At 35.0% G+C, this 14,548-nt stretch overlaps 1 protein-coding gene across 1 annotated transcript in view; it reads left to right on the top strand.

The window, feature by feature from the left end:
• LOC149779477 (formin-like protein) overlaps positions 1-14,548 on the top strand; it is a 130,152-nt gene that overhangs the window by 102,794 nt on the left and 12,810 nt on the right. The window contains exons 24-28 of the mRNA XM_089940167.1: positions 2,537-2,666; positions 5,490-5,665; positions 8,595-8,696; positions 11,668-11,769; positions 13,878-13,983. Of these exons, the coding sequence (XP_089796293.1) occupies positions 2,537-2,666; positions 5,490-5,665; positions 8,595-8,696; positions 11,668-11,769; positions 13,878-13,983 (616 nt within the window). The remainder of the gene's footprint in view (positions 1-2,536; positions 2,667-5,489; positions 5,666-8,594; positions 8,697-11,667; positions 11,770-13,877; positions 13,984-14,548) is intronic.

Here is a 14,548-nt window from a genome sequence, read left to right as displayed (position 1 = left end):
CAGTGGAAAGGGGATGTTTGTTTCATTGGTAACTATGATTCATTCTTTCTTTTTTATCAACCAGTGTCTCTGGCCAAGATTCACCTTCCTTCAGAAGGTCCTGTTCCTGTTGAAATCCCCACACTTAGCTGGCAACTTCAGCAATACAGTAGTAGCATTAGTGTACAGTGGAGCCTCGTTAATCCGGACTCTGTTTATCCAGAAACCTCGCTATCTGGACATAATTCAACGGGAACAGAATTCCTAAACGTTAATTTGCACCATTAATCAAGAAATCCGCATTCCGGGATTGGAAATCAAAATCGGGGACCAAAGTGTAAAATTACATTAAAACTTGTCTTGATAATCCGGAAATAATCTGTCCAAAAATAAGAAAATTCGAAAAATCATATGTGAAAATACAATCAGAAGAATAATACATAAAACACAGTAGTGAAGCCCTTGAGAATCTATGGCCACTATCAATAACTTAAGTAGCGTGACCATATTGTAACCAGCAATTGTATAAATAATGTCTGTTTTAGCTAGTCTCTGACAGGGGGTGTTAATAATTAAATAAACACACTGGGATCAAATCGTCCGCGCTTTTTGACATAACATATGGTAAATAAATTAAAAGTGTCATTAAGCCTCTTTGTTGTTTACCAATTGTATATAACAATCACAGTTTATTATTTGCTTTGCAAATACAGTTGACATTTTTAAGCTGTGGACAGTATAGGGCTTCATTTTCGAATAAAATGGGGACGTCAATCATTAGCAACTGTAAAATACGACTTATAAAAATGACTGCATTTTATTAGTTTACCATTACCCATTTAACTGGGAGATAACAGTTTGTATTCGTTGTACTTTTTACATATATTATGGCGACACCATCAATAAAAAATGTGCATGATTCAATTATCCAGAAAACTTGTTAATCCAGACATATTCGCTGGGAACGAATGTGTCCGGATTAACGAGGCTCAACTGTAATGTATTACTGATATTAAAATGCTACAGTATATTTAATGATGTAATTCTTAGCTGCTAGTTTTGTCCAATTCCCTTCCTCCCTCCTCACTGTATCCTATTCTTTGTCATTCCCTTCTCCCTCCTCACTCAGTCTGTGTTAGTTTCCCTTCCCCCTCTTCGCTCAGTCTGTGTTAGTTCCCTTCATCCCTCCTCACTCATTCTTAGCCTGTGTCAGTTCCCTTCTCTCTTCTCGCTCAGTCTTAGTCTGTGTCAGTTCCCATCTCCCTCCTCACTCAGTCATTGTGTCAAATCCCTTCTCCCTTCTCACTTAGTCTGCAGACCTGCCAACTCTTACGATTTGCCATAAGTCTTAAGAAAATTACCCTTAAAATACGGACTTATGATATATTAGCAAAAACTGGAAAAATTGATCATTGCCAAAAAATCTGGATAATTGGTTCATCCTTATTTTATTTTGGATTCGGGTTTCATCTTAGAATTAACGAAATTAGTCAGGGAACCAGACTAACTTTACAGCAGCACCCCAGATGCTTTAAACTGCACCTATTTGCGAAACATCTGCATGATCAAACTGTTGATTATAAAATTTTAAAAAATGGCATCCAGAAAGTGATGCATGTTTAAGACAAAAGAGAAAATAAGCTTTTAGAAAAGTGTTAATAATCAACACAGTAGAATAAAAAGGAGTATTCAGATTCTTGTGAATAAAAGCTGGAAAGGACACAATTATGTTTATTGAACATCACGTGTCAATTTGAGTATGTCTTATGGCAGGAGATGTGATTGCCATCATCATGTGAAATGGAAAAGAATTTCCAAGAATTATGTAAAGCTGAGAGATAGCAACAAGCCATTGAGCTGCATAGGGTTTGGAACTAGAGTTTGTGCAACTGTACTATTGGTAAATAAAGTCTACGCGTACTTTACAAACCTTTTTTAGTTGAACATAATGTTTATTGTTGATGTGTCAAACTTTTCATTACGTTTTCCAGCTTTTCAGTAGCAGTTATTGATATTTTGCTACACCTTACTGAAAACTGGTCAATCTTACAGAAAAGAAACTCAACTGCCTTACTGAGTCCGACTCATCAGGGTTGGCAGGTCTGAGTCTGTGTCAGTTCTCTTCCTCCCTCCTAACTCAGTCTATGTCATTCCCTTCTCCCTCCTCACTCAGTCTTAGCCTGTGTCATTCCCTTTTCCCTCCTCACTCAGTGTCAGTTCCCTTCTACCTCCTCACTCCTCACTCAGTCTTAGTTTGTGTCAGTTCCCTTCTCCCTCCTCACTCAGTCTTAGTCTGTGTCATGTAAGGATGACATTATGAGTGTCAAAAGTGAGATCAGACTGGCATCATGTTTTTTTTATTCTATACCTCCAGTTACTGTTTCAGTGAACTTTGTAAGAGTTCTTGCCCATCTAAACTTGAGGCTGGATGCAACTAATATCACTTTAGTTTGTTTCATTTTTAATTCTTCATCTATTGACATGCTATTATAATTTTTAAAGATGGTATAGCAGGAAACTGGTATATCTGGTTAACTCCGATTTTTTTTGCTTTCAGCTTGTAGACACCAAGAACGTTGACAAGAAATGGACTTTAATGCATTTTTTAGCACAAACTGTTCAAGATAAGTTTCCAGAACTTCTGAATTTTGAGTCAGAGCTTAGATTTATTGAAAAGGCAGCTGTAGGTAAGGTGCTTTCTTGACTGATAATAAAAACTATGATCTTTTTTTAAACCTGTTTTTGATTTTATGTTAGCTTGTAGTAAATTCAGAAGAGTTTATCCTATACATATATGTTTGATGGCATTGTCTGCTGTCACTTGTCCAAACGCCAGTGTCAGTGTTATTTTCCTATCATTATCTTTTAGATTGAAGCATATTACCATCATAAAACTTGGTCAGCTTGTTTCTAGCATCAGAGCTCTCCAGCAGAACAGTCAGTGCTCCTTACTACAGAATCCCACATTCTTTCTGGACAAGAAGACTTCATTGTCTGCTTGCCTCTGTCTTACTCTCATCAGGCCTTTGGATGAAAGAGCAGATTTCATTCCCATAGGAAGGTTTTTAAATGGTAGTCATGTAAATATTGTGTTTTCACTAAAGACATTTCTTGCATTTTATGAAGTTGATCTGACCACCAAAGTCTCAGCTTTGATGGCCTATTTTTACGACTGCATCTAAATGGATGAGGATAATGACAGACTTTTCACTGGAACAAAACAGTACACAGCTAATCCAATATGATGCTGGTCTGACCTCTTTTTTTGTTGTATAAGAGTTTGAAAACCAGAACTTGCAGTCAAGTCAGAGGTTTGCAGAATGGATATCTATCAAATCTTGTCACTGTGCCCTGAAGAATAATGACATTGACATGGGGTTTTCACTAAGTACTTTTTGCAATATGTTATTTGACCTGAATGAAAACAGTGCTAATATGACCAATAGCATGCTTGTAAAATTGTGAAAAAGTTGGAAATCAAATCTACTTGGACTTGATTCAGATGTCATAAATTGTATTTTTGTACAAATTGTATTTTTGTACATTGAACTAAACTTTAGGTTTTATTGTAATTGCTTGTGAGTATGAAAGCAACAACAAGTACGATGACACCTTCAGTGGCCTAGTAGTTACAGCATCTGTCTTTGATGAGGGATGTCATGGGTTCAAACCCTGGCGAGTCATACCAAAGACATAAAAAATAGTACTTGCAGCTGTCTTGCTCGGCACTCAGCATTAAGAGATTAATCTTAGGACTGGTCAGCCTGGTGTCATGTGTCTGGGTGGGACATGATGCTATATGTCTGAAGCATGATGCCCCAGTGCTAAACATCACTATAAACTACCACACTGCAGACATCAGAGCAATATGACTAAAAAAAATTAAAGCTATGTTAAATATCCAAATCACACACACATACCAACGGGTATGAATGTATTTTTATCAAACCCAGTTTATGGATATATGAATCCAATGAATGACTTTTGTTTAATAACTTGGGGGAGGGAACAACTACAAAAACATAATTACAGTTTGAAGTAGGCATATCATGTGAGTATATGTTGAAAGTATTTGAAATGAATTCAATGATCTGCTATCCACAATATTAGGTTCTTTCTCAAAATTCATGGCAAAGTTTTTGTATTTCACTTGTCCTGTAAACATATTAACTCGAAAATATAAGAAACTATTTATCTTCTCTAAGCTGAGTATGTTGGTGTTTCTTGAGAATATCTGAGATTGTTTAAATATTTAGCAGTTGAAATGATTAGGTACAAACTTACTAATCAGCAATTTATGTAGTTTGTTTTTTGACCAGTAGGACATCAGTCTCTTTCAGAAAAGCAAATCTTTTTTGAAAATTTTTCTTGAGAAATTATCATAAATACTGGAGGTACATGCTTATAACTTGAGCTAAACCTCAGACAACATAGATCTAATCTGTCATCACTAAATAGATCAGCAAATCAAGGCTTGTGTTGTTTGTTCTTCAGTGTAGTCCTTACAGACAACATAGAACCAGATCTGTCAGCACCTTATACAATGGCAAATCTGTTTTTGTGCAGTTTGCGTTTGGATCAAATTTATCATCAAGCGTAAATATTATCCTATGCTGAACTGTTTCATACTGTGTGTCGTGTTATTATAATGACATCAAAATTGACAACCGGTTTTTTTGTGTGGAATTTATTGCAGAAAGTTTTTCCGTTTGACCAATCCAAAGGTCATCTTCACAAATGTGAATATTTTGAAAAATTTTCTTGCTGTTGTATCATAATTGTTGTAATCAGATCAACCGTTACAAATGTGTATATGTTTGAGAGTGCCAAAATGGATTTTATGTCTGCAGAACAAATAAAACTTATTGAAACTTGGTGAGAGCTGCTAAACACTATTTGGCTTTCAAGAAATATAAAGTTCAAATAATGTTTTAGTAACATTGCTGTATTTATGTTCAAGGCTGTCATTGTGTTCAGACCTGCCACTGAATAATGAAATCATGTACAGCTTTTCGTATTCAAGACTATGTCACATGTAGCGAACTTCCTGACAATAGCGTGACTTTGTACTTTCATTTGATCACTGTTCATGATACTCAAGTCAGGTTAGTTATTAATAGAGATATTCATTCAGGCTTGATATATAATTATGGATCAGTTATTGTAAACCTTTTTCTTGTTTCTTGATAAATGGTCAGAGAAAGATTAATTTGAAGTTAGAATTCACACATTGCAAAGTTGACTCAGTCTTGCAAGCTAGATCTTGTAATTTGCATAGAATATTATTGCCTTTAAGGGATCTTCCATGCTGTTATCATTTTATTTTACAGATAAACAATTATTATTATTGGACACTTCCACATGAAAAGAACCACAAATTCAGCCATTTATTATTGATTTTTTTTTCTTTATCTAACTTGTACATGTTAAAACAAAGAACTTTAAATCCAGAGACTTAGATTTTGTTGAAATGGAGAATATGTTTTTCTTATTTCTGATTTACTTTTTAGTTTCCATGGAGAACATAGTAACTGATGTCCATGAGCTGGAGAAAGGGATGGACTTGACCAAGAAGGAGTTTGAGGCCAGGAAGAACTCACGAGATCAACCAACCATCCTCAAGGACTTTTTGGCCAATGCTGAGGATAAGCTAAGGAAACTTGTTAGCGATGTTAAAACTGCTGAGGTGATGATTCTCTTTTTTTTTTTTAAATCTGCCAATATACATAGGAATCATGCAGTTGTATTGTTTTCTCAGAGGTGTTATGGCAGTATGAATTGTATTTCATACACAGTGGTTGTTCCCTGGGTATAAGTTATCTGGTCATATGAACTGACAAGATATTCCATGGACCTGTATTTTGTACAGATTATTTTCAGTCTTCCAAACAAAAAACTTTTCTGCAAAGTCTTTTTTTTGATATGTCACTTTGTTTTTTGGCCACCAGTAAGTTTCCTTTGGACCAGATTTTTTTCTAGGAGTGGTCAGTAAAATAAACAGCATAGATACAGATCTGTTGATTGATTATGGGATGTCCGGTCAGAGTCTAAATCCAATTATAGAGAGTAAACAGGTATTAGTATACCTTTTAACTAATATACAGAGTAAAGAGGTATGAAAGACCTAGTTAATAGTATACAGAGTAAACATATGAAAAGACCTAGTAAATAGTATGCAGAATAAATAGGTATGAATAGACCTAGTAAATAGTATGCAGAGTAAACAAATAGAATATACCTAGTAAATAGAATACAGAGTAAACTTGTATGAATAGACCTAGTAATTAGTATGCAGAATAAACAGGTATAAATAGACCTAGTAAATGGTATGCAGAATAAACAGGTGTGAATAGACCTAGTAAATATTACGCAGAGTAAACAAACTGAATATACCTAGTAAATAGAATACAGACTAAACTTGTATGAACAGACCTAGTATGAATAGACCTAGTAAATGGTATGCAGAGTAAACAGTTATGAATTATAGACCTAATAAATAGTATGCAGAGTAACCAACTATGAATAGACCGGTATGGATAATGGATAAACCTAGTAAATAGCATGAAGAGTAAACAGGTATGAATAGACCTTGTAAATAGTATGCAGAGTAAACAGGTATGAATAGACCTTGTAAATAGTATGCAGAGTAAACAGGTATGAATAGACCTTGTAAATAGTATGCAGAGTAAACAGGTATGAATAGACCTTGTAAATATTATGCAGAGTAAACAGGAATGAATAGGTATAAATAGACGTAGTGAATAGCATGCAGAGTAAACGGGTATGTATAGAGCTAGTAAATAGAATACAGAGTAGACAGGTATGAATAGACCTAGTAAATAGTATGCAGGGTAAACAGGTGTGAATAGCCCTAGTAAATAGTATGCAGAATAAACAAGTATGAATAGAGCTAGTAAATAATGTGCAGAATAAACAGGTATGAATAGACAGGTATAAATAGACCTAGTCAATTGTATACAGAGTAAACTGTTTTGATTAGACCTAGTAAATTGTATACAGAGTAAACAAGTATAAATAGTGAATATTTTCAAATGCGGTTCATATGCAGAGCATAGATTATGAAAATCAGTTGAGATAAAATAATGGCAACTTTAAACAATCTCACAAGCTCCATTTGTAAAGTTTTTGCACCAGTTTAGCACAGAATACAAGGTCATCTCTTTTGAGAATAATTTTATTAATATTGGGCCAGACTGTTAACTCATCCTGCTGTACGGTCAGGTGAATTTGCATTTTGTCCTCTGTCAACATTGATGTTTTCAATTTCTTATCAAAAACCACTTCGGATTTAAATTTGCAAGAATAGAGAATAACTGAACTTGCTATTAAACCTACTAAATACACAAGAATAATTGTCAAAAACTTTTTTTTTAAATAGAGAAAAAAATTATATCTTCAAAACTATTGCCATATCTTGTCTTCAATTAATTTTGGAAGGCATTACTGTGTTATCTTGAAAAAGAAGATATAATGCAATTTCTTCGTGCAAGGAAAATCTCATCTAGAAAAGTCTGGGTGCAGGAATTTAAATGCCTAGGAAAGAATCCCCCACATTGTACTTCCTACAAATACCAAACAAATGCCCAACAAAGAATTCCCACAATGTATTCCCCACAAATACAAAGCAAATGCCCAGCAAGGAATCCCCCACACTTCTCACAAATACAAAGCTAATGTGCAGCTAAGAATCCCCCACACTGTACTTCCCACAAATATCAAACAAATGCCCAACAAAGAATTCCCACACTGTATTTCCCACAAATACAAAGCAAATGCCCAGCAAGGAATCCGCCACACTTCTAACAAATACAAAGCTAATGTCCAGCAAAGAACCCCCCACACTGTACTTTCCACAGATACCAAACAAATGCCCAGCAAAGAATCCCCCTCACTGTACTAACCACAAATACCAAAAAAAATATGCTTCAGCTGCTCACACTGAGCGGATAAATTTTCAGTTTAAAGAATAAATAGCAAACGACTAATAATTAATTATCCATGGTTATGGAAGATTAACATTTTATTTTTATATTAATCTTCCACCTTTTGTTTTGATGTTTGCATCAAAATGGCACAATTATGAATATGTTGATGCACTGGTGAATCGTTTCAGCTCTGCTTTCGCAGCATTTTCCTTTTAGACAAAATGCATGCTAAATGAGCTTAATCAGATTCACCAAAACCTCAAGTTTTATGCCTGGTGACTTCTTCATTTTGGTCCCCTCAATCTGTCCATTTATCTATCCCTTCCATCCCTGGAAGTATGTTAGGAGATTGTTGCTAATATTAAAAATAATCTATTGTCTATTTTTATACATTTGGAAAAAAATATTGGACAACCATTACTGCTTAGCATAGGAGAAAATCTTTATTAACAAATGCTTCATATAGACAACTGAACTTTGGTTGACATATCTCTATTCATGGTTGACATATCTCTATTCATATATATGGATGACCTGATGAGATTTGTATGCCATTAGAAGGAATTTTTTATTAGCTTTATCAGGTTTTCAGATTTTTGGACTTGAATATTTTGTCTGCTTGTGGGCATGTTTTACTAACACAGATCTCTTCTGTTTAACCATTTTCAGGATGCCTATAAACGTGCAGTAGAGTACTTTGGTGAAAGTCCACGGTCCACTTCTCCCTCCATCTTCTTCTCAGCTTTCGTCAGATTTGTTAACGCATTTCGGGTAAGGTCATATGCCTTTATGTCATATCATGTACTTTATTATGCTTGTCAGTAGTAATATAAAAATGAATACACGTGCCTTGTCAGTAATAATATAAGAATGAATACACATGCCTTGTCAGTAGTAATATAAAATTGAATATGCCTGCCTTGTCAGTAGTAATATAAAATTGAACACACCTGCCTTGTCAGTAGTAATATAAGAATGAATATGCATGCCTTGTCAGCAGTAATATAAAATTGAATACACCTGCCTTGTCAGTAGTATTATAAAATTGAATACACATGCCTTGTCAGTAGTAATAAAATAAATGAATCCGCATGCCTTGTCAGTAGTAATATAAAAATGATGGTTATTATGACTTAAATTTCAATGATTATAATAATATTGTAACCTTTTATTGTGGAGAGCCATAGTTTCATTTATTCTGTTGTCAAGTAGGTCTTGATGGAAGCTTAACATTTAGCAATCTGTATGGTGTCCATGTTCACATCCATACATACATGTACACCCCTGAACTGTGATTTTCAGACTTTTTTGTGTCAAGACCCAGTTGAAGAAAATTGTCTATACCTGCTACCAAATAATTATATCTTTTGACTAAATTTTTTAAATAAAATTATACTATTGCAATACATTCGAATCAGCAGGGTGACCTAGTGAATGACATTCCGCAACTCGGTATGTGGTTGCAACCCATACTTTGAAAACAACTGCCCTAGATTAACCTTTTTTTTTTTAAAAAAATTAACAAGATGTATTGATCAAAAGGGAGGTCGCCTGTTAATACTTTTTTTATATTGGTTATAATTCTGCATTGTTTTCTTGGTGAGATTAGTATTCGTTGCAGTATAGCATTTTTGAATTGTGAGAAGTAAGCTGAATATCTTACGTGCCATTCTTTCTGGCAGTGTTGGGGTTTCGTTGATTGTGTTTTGTGGTCACATGAATGAAAATCCTAATCTGAATACAGTAAAATCTGTATTGACAGACCCCTTATGCCAACAACAAATGGTCTCTCAAGACAGGTGGTCTCCCATAACAAGTTTGTACCAAAAAACAGTTTCCAAGGTCGAATATCAGCACTATTTACAGTCACTGTGTATATATATATTCTAGTTCTTGCTAACATTGTATGCATTCATCTGAAAACAAAATTATATAGCAATAAAAAAAAAAGATATACTTCTCATTAAACATGGATCACATTTATATTTGAAGACCACATGTACATGTATTAGCATATGAAATCATTTCTAAGTTACTCCTTGGCCGTTATAACACCCTAAGTTTGTTTTACTGATACTTAAACCTCTATTTTGTGAGTGGTCTCCTCTATTTCAATTCTTTTTGTTGTAATAATTATTTTCTCCAGTGTTAAAATTTGTCAGTTTTTTAGTTGGAGATTCTGCCCTTGTTATTAAGGTGCTAGGTGTTAATGTTATCAATGCTTAGTTGTAATATTGACTGTAAAGACAGTTTTGACTAAGCTTTGGAAAAACATGCAAAATCTATACATATGCATTGTATTGCTAACAGTTAATGAAACGAAATAGAACAATGATCTCATCCAGAAACAGAATCATTCATTCAGAGACAAAATTCAGCAGTTTAATTCACAGAAGATATAAAGGGATTAACTCTATAAACAAAGGGTGTAACCAGTTGCACCAACTTGAATAGACACCAGCTTGGTGTGTGAGATGTGAGTAATGTAACATCCGTGGAGGGGGTGAGGAGCAACAAACAACACAAGACAAGTCTTTAACACTATCAATTAAATCTGGGAAACAATTCTCACATGCTGGTTTAATAGACAAAGACCTCATTCACCAACAGGCAGTACAGGTGAACTCCAAAGACAAACAATGTACGTGACAACTACCTTGACTTTGGCACTACACTGGCAATATGTGTCATGTACATTAGCCTGGCGTATAGACAATAAAAAATGTCTCTGTATCTTTGGCATGCCAAATTTACAAGCCAGTAGCCTCCTATTTTTGATCTTTGATCAGAACAGTCTATACTATTCAAGCAGTTACTGTGACAAATGATTACATAAAGGTCAGTGGTGTCCATCTCTGTTCTTGCAATAGTTGTTCATTCATAGTGCTGGAACAATGTGAATATAACTTAGTCTGGTTTACAGTTTAGAATATATGACAGTATATACACAACCTTTGAAATTTCAGAAATTGGTAGCCAGCCTATTTATTTTTTAGAATAGTTTAAGCGGTCATAGTTAAAAATGATTAAATAAAGGTCGGTGGTGTTTATCATCGTTTTTGCATTGTGGTCATTCATAGCAGTGTTGAAATGCATATTTAGCTAAGACATCATGGTTGCTAATTATGTTCAACAGGTGGTCACTAACAACAGTACATTGATATAATAAAATCAATCCATACATTACGATTGTGGTTGCAAATGACTGGTCACTTGGAGCAGAGGCCACTCATAACAGGTCACAATCAAGTAGACATTAAATAAGCAAATAAAACCTTTTTGTCATTAAAATTCTATTGGACATTGGAATACAGCATTATTTCATTTCAGTTTGTTGACTTTTCTGCTGTCGATAGTTTATTCAAGGGTTTGAAGGTGATGTAAATATCATTATTGTTCAACCTGGCACTCATTTGAGACTGGAAGGTACTATTGTTCAGACGTCCTGAAGATCTTTTGAATTTTCTTATTATTTAAAATTATGCTCCATCTATGCAGGATGGTTTTAAAATGTATATTGTTTGTTAGGTGTAATCAGTGGAACAAACAGTATAGACCCTGATTATGTAATGCATTGTGTAATGGCAGTATAGACCCTGATTAAGTAATGCATTGTGTAATGGCAGATCAGGGTTATTATTATGCAGAGTTTGACCCATCTTACAAAGAAGTATATAAGGCACTTTAAAAGCCTTTTATCTGAAGATATGGGACCTCATGTATTTTTATTTTCTTCTGACAGCAAGGAATTCTAGATAATGAAAGAAGAAGAAAGCTGGAGAATGCAGCTGTTGAGAGTGAAGCACCAGTTGCTAACAAGAAGAAAGAGAAAAAAGTGGTACAAGTAAGAAATGATAGGAGCTATTGTCAACACTTTGCACAGTGGCACACATGCATTACTCATTCAGTCAAAAGCACACATTCATTACTTCTTTGGCCATTATTCAGTCAAAAGCACACATTCATTACTTCTTTGGCCATTATTCAGTCAAAAGCACACATCCATTACTTCTTTGGCCATTATTCAGTCAAAAGCACACAGTCATTACTTCTTTGGCCATTATTCAGTCAAAAGCACACATTCATTACTTCTTTGGCCATTATTCAGTCAAAAGCACACATTCATTACTTCTTTGGCCATTATTCAGTCAAAAGCACACATTCATTACTCATTTGGCTATCATTCAGTCAAAAGCACACATTCATTACTCATTTGGCCATCATTCAGTCAAAAGCACACATTCATTACTTCTTTGGCCATTATTCAGTCAAAAGCACACATTCATTACTTCTTTGGCCATTATTCAGTCAAAAGCACACATTCATTACTTCTTTGGCCATTATTCAGTGAAAAGCACACATTCATTACTCATTTGGCCATCATTCAGTCAAAAGCACACATTCATTACTTCTTTGGCCATCATTCAGTCAAAAGCACACATTCATTACTTCTTTGGCCATTATTCAGTCAAAAGCACACATTCATTACTTCTTTGGCCATTATTCAGTCAAAAGCACACATTCATTACTTCTTTGGTCATTATTCAGTCAAAAGCACACATTCATTACTCATTTGGCCATCATTCAGTCAAAAGCACATTCATTACTCATTTGGCCATCATTCAGTCAAAAGCACACATTCATTACTCATTTGGCCATCATTCAGTCAAAAGCACACATTACTCATTTGGCCATCATTTAGTCAAAAGCACACATTCATTACTCATTTGGCCATCATTCAGTCAAAAGCACACATTCATTACTGATTTGGCCATCATTCAGTCAAACACATTCATTACTCATTTGGCCATCATTCAGTCAAAAGCACACATTCATTCTTTGGCCATCATTCAGTCAAAAGCACACATTCATTACTTCTTTGGCCATCATTCAGTCAAAAGCACACATTCATTACTCATTTGGCCATCATTCAGTCAAAAGCACACATTCATTACTCATTTGGCCATCATTCAGTCAAAAGCACACATTCATTACTTCTTTGGCCATCATTCAGTCAAAAGCACACATTACTTCTTTGGCCATTATTCAGTCAAAAGCACACATTCATTACTTCTTTGGCCATCATTCAGTCAAAAACACACATTCGTTACTCATTTGGCCATCATTCAGTCAAAAGCACACATTCATTACTCATTTGGCCATCATTCAGTCAAAAACACACATTCATTACTCATTTGGCCATCATTCAGTCAAAAGCACACATGCATTACTCATTTGGCCATCATTCAGTCAAAAGCACACATTCATTACTTCGTTTGCCATCATTCAGTCAAAAGCACACATTCATTACTTCTTTGGCCATTATTTATTAATAATCATACATGCATTACTCAATCGGTCATCATTATTCATTCACAAGCACTCATGCATTACGTATTTTGCCATCATGTATTCATAGCACACATGCATTGTTTGGCCATCTTGTATTCATAAGCACAGTGGTACACATTCCTTACTCCTTTGGCCATCATTTATTCATAAACGCACATGCATTACTTGTTTGGCCATTATTTATTAATAAGCACATGGGTATTATTATTGTTAAGCACACAACTGACCAAAAGAAAGTAACTCCAGCAAAGACATGATTTCATTGCACTGACAATACAGATTGCTCTTAATTTCTCATGAAACAAATTAATAGGTACATTTGAAAAAGCAGTCATTTTTTACATGATTAAATTATAAAGTTCACAAGAGACATTTGCAAAACAAAAAAAAGATTCTTTTCATCGCCTGAAATAATAATCAGTGATAATCACTTCGCAGAATTAGAACTATCAAGCCAATGAATAGTGTTATGCATCACTTTACTAATCATTTTGAAATGAAAAAATAACCCTCCTCTCTTTAGTTAACATATTGTAAATCATTGTAAATGACTGAAGATATTTATGCACTTTGTTTGAGGTTCAGATATCTATCTTGCAGGAGGCAATGGTGTCTGAGCTGAAGCAGAGAAACCGTCAGATCAAGGAGAAGAAACTGCTTAACAAGGATGAAGTGTACCATGGAGCTCTCGAGGATATCCTCCTAGGTAAAAATTAGCTCACTTTACTACATAACTTCAGCCGCTGCAATGGCTCAGATATTTATTTCTGTGTAAGTGAGACCCACTGGAACAGAAAATATAACCTTCTTATTTCAGAAGTGAGAAGGTCAAAGAAATAATCTGCTATTCCAACTGATCTGAGGCCAGAAATTTATTCGGTTAAGCTTTGCTGTGCCTTTTCTGAGGAAGAAATGGTACAAAACAAATACTTAAAATCAATTCACCCTCACAAAATAAACAGTTATGTGATGTGTTAATTGTATTAAATATTCTACAGCACTTCCTCATTATATTGTCTACCGCTCCGGTGGCCTAGTGGTTAGAGCGTCCGCCTCGGAAGCGGGAGGTCATGGGTTCGAACCCCGGCCGAGTCATACCAAAGACTTACAAAAATGGTACTCACAGCTGCCTCGCTTAGCGCTCAGTGTTAAGAGGTTAGTGTTAGGACTGGTTGGCCTGGTGTCAGGATAATGTGACTGGGTGGGACATCATGCTACATGTCTGCAGCATGATGCCCCAGAGCTAGACATCACTATAAACTGCCACACTG

Source organism: Sinohyriopsis cumingii, chromosome 17, assembly GCF_028554795.1.
Source record: "Sinohyriopsis cumingii isolate HCF-2022 chromosome 17, ASM2855479v2, whole genome shotgun sequence".
Classification (NCBI taxonomy): domain Eukaryota; kingdom Metazoa; phylum Mollusca; class Bivalvia; order Unionida; family Unionidae; genus Sinohyriopsis; species Sinohyriopsis cumingii.
Note: the sequence above shows the minus strand (reverse complement) of the source record. Positions and strands in the feature narration are given on the sequence as shown.